At 34.3% G+C, this 7,648-nt stretch overlaps 1 protein-coding gene across 1 annotated transcript in view; it reads right to left on the reverse strand.

Moving 5' to 3' along the window:
* Positions 1 to 5,059, reverse strand: part of LOC107099956 (macrophage mannose receptor 1-like) — a 26,893-nt gene extending 21,834 nt beyond the window's left edge. Inside the window, exons 1-9 of the mRNA XM_015398290.1 lie at positions 4,966 to 5,059; positions 4,448 to 4,801; positions 4,167 to 4,325; positions 3,423 to 3,578; positions 3,180 to 3,302; positions 1,698 to 1,835; positions 1,422 to 1,601; positions 814 to 968; positions 257 to 374 (exon numbers count right to left, since the gene is read on the reverse strand). Of these exons, the coding sequence (XP_015253776.1) occupies positions 257 to 374; positions 814 to 968; positions 1,422 to 1,601; positions 1,698 to 1,835; positions 3,180 to 3,302; positions 3,423 to 3,578; positions 4,167 to 4,325; positions 4,448 to 4,801; positions 4,966 to 5,029 (1,447 nt within the window). The 5' untranslated portion in view covers positions 5,030 to 5,059. The remainder of the gene's footprint in view (positions 1 to 256; positions 375 to 813; positions 969 to 1,421; positions 1,602 to 1,697; positions 1,836 to 3,179; positions 3,303 to 3,422; positions 3,579 to 4,166; positions 4,326 to 4,447; positions 4,802 to 4,965) is intronic.
* Positions 5,060 to 7,648: the final 2,589 nt, after the last annotated feature.

Below are 7,648 nucleotides of genomic sequence, written 5' to 3' on the forward strand. Positions count from 1 at the left end.
ATATATATATATATATAAATATATAAGTTTTCAAACAGGCATCTTTAAATGTCTAGTAAAAATCTCCACTATAATAACTGTGCTCCATGAATTTCTGGCACTAGATCAGAGGAATTATTTAACTGTTTTTTTTTTTTGTTGGTTTTTTTGTTTTGTTTTGTTTTTCTTATCTTTTCCACTTTCCTTAAATAAATAAAACAATAAAATAAAGGATAAAATTTCAAAATATATTTATTTTCAGTGATGAAAATTATACTCACAACTTTGCACCCTGTATCCTGCTGTCCTTCTTCTTTAGAGGGTTCAGAAGCACTGGTTTTCATACAAACAAAGCCATGTTTCTCCTTACAGTCCCGATCAGCCCAGTTTCCACTCTACAGGAAGGATATGCACAAAAATGTTCAATTTAAAAAGAGGCTATCACATCAAAGCATATTTCACATAAGAATAATGCAATAATCTTAGACTGTAAAATTTTAAACATATTAGATTACATATGCATTTTCACTTCACCCTGTGAAATTTACCTACTTCAAATCTTTCTGTTCATGAAGCCTTCCAACTTTAAAAACATTTAACATAAAAGAGCGGGGGAAAATGTTACCATGTGTATTATTTCACATACAACAATAGGTCAAAACTCTAAGATGAAACACATAATATAAAAAAATTACAAATTGTCATCTATACATCTACTGTCTTTCCTTCATTTCAAACTGTTTTTTTTGTGTTTTTTTTATCACAGCAGATCAGAGCAGAGAGTGCAGGTCCATCGTATTTCACATTTTCTTATAAAAAAAATATATTTTATACCTCTCCCCTAATCAGAACACAGTCTTCATGGTCTGATGCAGCAGCTGGTCTTCCAAACTCCCAGCTGGTGAAGCTAACTTTGCTGTGGTCAGTCCAGTCAAACAACCTTTCTCTTTTTATGTCATTAAGTCCAATCCAAAGCTCGTCAGTTGGGGCTACAGACAGAACAAATAAAATGTTTTTTTAAAATAATATATACTGTATAATCAGTACATTGTATGACTTAATCATCTTCAATATGTATGCTAATTTTGAACATTTATGATGCTGTAAAAGGGCTTCTGGATGCCTTCAAAGGTATGTTGTGTCTGCTTTGTCAAGTTTACATTATGACATGCTGCTATATCTGTGTTTATTGTGCTTTGGTGCTCACTATGTCCACAAAATAAACTTGGTGGTTGAATTGTTGAGAATATAACCTTTCTATATTGGTAAAAATGTTACTGGTGGAATTTTATGCATTTACCCCACTTAACATCCAACCGGTGGTTTTAAAGAGGTTAAAGGAATAATGAAAAGGATATAAATGCATGTTTATTTTAGCTGTTTTAAGAAAAAGTTGAATTGCGGTATTCAAAGTTGAAAGGCCAGTATAAAAATAAGGGTACCATATCCAAGCTGAGAGATAACAAAACTCTGGTCCTCTGTGTTTCGGATACTCGCTAAGTCTCCTCCCTCCTTACGACAGGTTTGTTGAGCATCAGACCAGCTTTTTCCAGTGCGGTCAAGACGGAAGCAGTGACCATTGTATGGAATCCATGGTGTTGAACAGAATCCCATGTCAAGACCTGATTTGAAGATATGCAAAAATATCAATATTCATTTAAGGAAGTTTGGCAGTGTCATTTATTCATTTTAGATAATGGAATTAGACTATTAGTTACCTTCAGTTGGAGAAGGTAGAACTCCTTCACTGTAGCAAATGTAGCCCAGTTTCTTGTTGCATTTTGAACTTTGCCATGAGTATCTTAAAGCACCATCCATCAACCCACAGCTAAATGCTGCATTGGTAAGTGGATGTCCTAAAACCACCAGGATAGACAACCATAGCTATGAGGCAGCATTATTATGATGCAACATGCAGAGTAGCCAAAGATTGTCCTCAACTAAGAGTAGCCATTGTTCAAAAAACTTATTAAGTAAAAAGAAATAAAAGCTAAGGGGTAAAAAGGAGTTCTGTAAAAAAAGTTACAAAAGTAATGAAAAACTGATCATAACATCTGAATCATGTACTAAACAAAAAAATTAAAAGTTGACTATACTGACGAAGAATTATATTAAATCAACAAAGCTTTTATACAGCAAGAATTATCCCTTTGACATAAAATATAAGTCTTAATAACTGGTAGATTTTGTGTTAAACAAGTCTGTATTTATTCAGTGAAGTTTTTTACAGTGAGTAGAGTAGCCAGAGCTTTTGCTCAAGTAAAGGTATAAATTACAATGCAGTAAAGTACTCCTAAAAGCATTCTTTTTGAAAAGATTTATTCAAGTAAATGTAACTATTATTACATTTCATTCTTACTAGGATTTTTTAATGTGCTAAGTTAAGGTCTAGGATGTTTCAATACTTGCTTTTAAAAGGGTAAAGACAAGCTGATTGTGAAAGCAACTGCAAATGTAATTCTTTATACCTTTTTTAAGCAATACCAGAAATATTTAGATTGAGATGTTAAGACATGTTAGAAGAGCTCAAAAGAAGTAGGTAGACTTCCAGCACTAATTATAAAAAAATCTTTAAAATGATCACATAGAAATTCTTGTGTTAGATTCATATTTTTGTAAGATAACAAATTTATACTTGCTTTTGAACTGTCTGAGATTGTCACTCCTATTGAGTTCTATATCTAACCCATTCCACAAAATATTCCCTGCTTGGCTAAGCCCCAAACTTTTAAGTGTAAACCACATCTTCTCAACACATATTCTCCTATCAGTTTGTAATTCCCCTTCTCTATTGTTTAACATTTTTGTATATTGCAAGGAAGTGGATCAAGGCTTGCATTGTACACTACAGCAAGAATTAAAAAATGTAATTAAGTCTTTGAGTTTCAATATGTGAGATTTTAAGAAACGTCTATTAATATAATCACTGTATACAACATTATGAGTGATTCATATGGCTTTTTTCTGAAGTTTGATTAATCTAGATTACCTTTGTACGTATTACGCCAAACCTCTATGCAATAACTAATGCAATGAAGGACTAATGAATTGTGCCTTAGTAATAATAATAATGCCTTACTCTTGACAGAAATGATACACTTCTTGCCATTTTTGATTCAATATTTTCTATTTGCAGTTTTAAGCTTACATTATGACTTAAAATCATGAATATAGGAAATGATAAAAAAATATATATAAACCTGAATCCCAATTTAAGTAACGAAATGGGCTCCCATTGGTCCATTTCCAGCCATTTTCAGAATCCAAGGTTAACCCAGTCCAAAGTTTGTATCCTTGGTGGATACCTCCTGGCTCGAGTAAAGCTGTGAGAAAGAATCAAAAGGGAGACAAAATGAAGCTCATCTATATATTTACCTGTCTGAGGTTCCATAATTCATTCCTAGTTGCTTAAAAGTTTTAGTTCATCTCATAAGTTGCTGTACCTGTGATATAAGCCTGCTCATTAGGATCTGTGATGCTGAGCAAGGAGGCACTCTGTTGCTTACAACTTTTTTCAGCCTCCCACCATGTCAAAGCAGAGTTTGTGTTCAGCTGATAAACTGCTCCATTTGTTGGATGTCTGATCCACTTGTCCTTAGCTGCAAAACATTATATACAGGTGAATCTAAATACATTTCAATATCAATTAAACATTCAGTTATTTCAGTAACCCCACACAAAAAGTTTATTTATTTTTTACATTTAATAGATTTATTATAAACAGGGTGAAACAAAATCAAGTGTAGGTAGTTATTTGGAATGTCAGTTGCAGCATGATTGCTGGTTGGAACCATAAGACTGTCAGTCTAGATCCCTGACCTAGACCCTTAACCCCACAATCCTCCCCAAGCTCTGCTCACTGCTCACTGCTCCCTAAAGGATTGGTTAAAAGCATTTATTTTGTGATATGCAATTGCAATGACCAATAAAGGTGATTATTATTCACTTGACAATAAAGTTGAGTGATACCATGATCTTTAAAATGGATATTAGTATTCTTTTAGCAATGTAGGCACTACCATGCCCTACTAGAAATTAAATCAGCATCTCTATAAAGCTGTATCGAGTTACATTTTAAGACCTATGGTGATTTATCAATGATCATTTGGTGTAAATTAGCACAAAAACATACATTGGAAACTTGGTCATCTCCTATTGTTACTAGGAAAAAAATGTTCATGACTCACTGTTTGTTGGGCAGTACCCCCACATCTCATGTTCGTATTTAGTTTCAACAGCACACCAAGGACGCTCTTCTGAAGTGCAGTCTGAGTACCACTGGTTATTATAATAGAAAGGGAACATGCAAGGCCTTCCTGCGGCATTTCCTTCAATAGTGAAAAGTTCTAAAAAAAAAAAAAACACATTAAAAACAATATATATATATTTATATACATATAGTTTTACACACGTACAGAGAGAAATATAAATAAGTTACTCCATTCTTGTAAACAATGGAGTTGGATACCTCTATGTGTTCTAGTGCATGGTCCACTGTGAGTCCCTGAGATTGTGAGCTGAGAGTTGGGTCCAGTTGCTCTCGATAGTACGGCTGTACTGTCAGCTTTGAGCTCAACATAAAGCTCCTGGCCTTGGAGGGCGAGCAGCGTTTCATTCTTACATTCCCACTTTTGGTATTTACTTGTTTCATCACAGTCATAAAAGGTTACTTTGCTCCCCACAGTGTCTCCCTCGACTCCCAGGCATTTATTTTTCCCAGGTACCAGCAATCGTCCAGCAGTTGTCCAGCGTATTTCTTGGCAAATAGAATCATGTTTAACCAAGCAAAAACCAGCTTTGTTGTTAAGCTTGAATGGTGAATCTGCAAAGAGAATTTGTCTTCGTGAAAATTAAATAGATTTTTATGTTATCAGTAAGATGTTTCACTTTACATTAAGCGCAAACCAAATATATAATAATTAGACATATATGCTTCTCTTAATCTAAAAAAGTTAAACATTAATAATAAAAGTTGGAATACTGCACCGTCTGATGCCATGCACTGCAGAATATTTAGTAGCAGCGCAAAGATCATCCATATGACTCTCATGATTTTCAGAGATTTTTCCTCAGCCAAAGTGTGCACCCTTTGCTGAGTTTTGTTGGTCTATATGAAGAAGTAGGGGGCTTTTATTTGCACTGATGCCTCCTGCTACCTACGTCATCGGATCCCTTTTTTTCATTCTTTCTAATCAGTCAGCATTATGTCCCAGATTTGTTTGGTTTTTTCTCTTCTCACAAACAGGGAAGTACATTTCCCGTCACTTGAATGAGCTGTTGGTTCGAAGGAAGGGACTATAAAGTTGTGACTTCAGATGGTCTACAGGAACAACAGGGACAAGTCTACAGGGAAATACATACGTACTTAAACCGAGACCGCAGACAAACTGACTTTCTGCGGTTGCAAAAGAAGGGCCTTTAGGATACCTCATGCTTAACAGCATGTCGATTGTTAAACTGAAAAGTTTCCTCAGAGTGCTCTCCATAATTTAATTTGCTTTCCTGATTATTACTTGTGGTAAAGGACCAAGCTCCAGATGTTTAAAGAACAGTTCAAAGCAACAAGATAAAACCCACTATATGACCTTAACCTGGTTGATGATGACAGCGCTGGGGATTGTGTAGAGACATCTACCAAATCTGGTATCAGATGGTCCAGATGAAAAACTGCATATCACATCATAACCAAGCAACTCACCATATGCCCCACATCGATCAGGAAAACAATACGAATATTAAATAAAAACAAAAATACTTTAAAATCTGTTTTGTTCTCCTAAAGCTTTCCAAACAGTCACCCCACTGCAGCCAGACAATGACGTCCCATCTTACCTCCAAGACTTCCTAAGACACAAACAAACAAGATTATCCCTGCTGACAATTAAATAGACCACCAGACCGTTTCATAGACTGCTCTGTCACAAGCTTTACTTTATGTGTATGCTGCATCTCCATGCACATACTTTTCTTACAGTTATGTTTCTGTCATTTAAAAATGTTTGTTATTATTCATCAAAGAATGAAGGACTTTTAATTATATTCCTCCTGTGGGGGTTGGTATTCAGTGTGCTCTCTAAAGATGTATATTTTACCTTATTTTTTATTTGTGTTTCTATTTTTTGTTTTGATCTATAGTTCTTATCTAGTCATTGACAATGTTTCATGTTCGCACCTTTATTTATCACTAAATTTGCTATGTACAGGATCTGTTAATGTAAGCAGACAGCCCCTTCTTTATGAATGCTGTGGAACAGCTTTAATCTCCCATGTCTTACATGACACAAACTTGTGATGGATGACGGTGGCTGTGTTTGCCTGCTTCATTCAGCTCTCATTGATCAATACTGTTTGTTTATTGCCTTCCCTGATGTTATTGTAAATGTATATTTCTTTGGTGATAAAAACCTTTTTCTTTAATCAGCTGCTTTCGCTTACCTGCCGGCTGCTAGGTCCACTGTTAAAAACACATTACCTTTCCATTTATAACTGCTGGGTAAATCTAAAAGTACATAATGCTGTTAGCAAGAGAACTTTATTTTGTGAAATTAGTGTATTTGGGTGAATTTTTCAACCCGCTAAAAACGTTAGCCTCCATATTGCTTCTAAAATACTAAAGTCTCTCTGGGCAGGGAGTGGCAAAGCCTGCATAGATGGACAGTCTGGCTTCTTAACAAGAGACTAGAGAAAATCTAAAAAGATAGCTTTTGTTGAGATCAACATAAGTTTCATATTCATATATCCATAATTTTATGATCAGTGATTTTTTTGAAACCACTGATCTTAAAATGCTGGGTCTCTTAGGAGCAAGAAATAAGCTAAAAGGTAAGACATCACCAAAACATAAAGGAGCTTGAGTAAAACATTTGAGCATTACTAGAGAGATGAAATAAACAGAGCAGATCTTTGTACACACCTGATCTAAATTGCGCCTTATTTATTTTGAAGGAGAATGAAGGGCTTATTTTAATGTGAGAATTTTTTGCTATTATTCCTCTGGTAGTCTTTATTTGAGAGTAAATTAACATGAAGTTGGAATGAGTGAGAGAGGAAACTTGCAACAAAGGTTGACTGTTAAGGATCTGAACCTGAAACCTACCTTTTATGGTCTGTTTGCAAAAAATTCATGCATGTTTTTGCTTTTTTTTTTCCAAAGTGAAACCCAATATTTATCCTCAGTGAAGTAAAAGCAGTTATTAGAAATCAAATTTCTAAATAAGCAGCAGTTGACACTCATTGTGGTTTAAACTGTGCCTCATGAAATGTTTTACTGAGAAGTAAGATAAAATCATTGTCAGCATTCTGAAGACTTCCTTTTAGCAGCTATTTCACAACAGTACAATCAGTTTATTGCGTAAGCTGATTTGTATTAGGTTAAAGTTGGTCTTTGAAAATGAATTCATAAAGTTAAAATTTACATTTTTAAAAAACATTTTTAAAATTTTTTTTGAAAATCAAGACTGTTAGTCATTATGAAACCATATTAAAAATGTTGAGAAGCTTTAAAGGAATAAACACTAATAATATTAAATCAAGCAATACTTTCACAGAAAAAAAAGAAGAAAAGGCTCCTAGTTAAAATGCTGGGCTCTGATTAAACACAAAAATACCTCAATATCACAATAAAATATTAAAGAGAAAGTATAAAGTACCCGCAAAAGAAAATCTGTCT

This window comes from Cyprinodon variegatus, unplaced genomic scaffold, assembly GCF_000732505.1.
Source record: "Cyprinodon variegatus isolate N-32 unplaced genomic scaffold, C_variegatus-1.0 Scaffold924, whole genome shotgun sequence".
NCBI classification, from domain to species: Eukaryota; Metazoa; Chordata; class Actinopteri; order Cyprinodontiformes; family Cyprinodontidae; genus Cyprinodon; species Cyprinodon variegatus.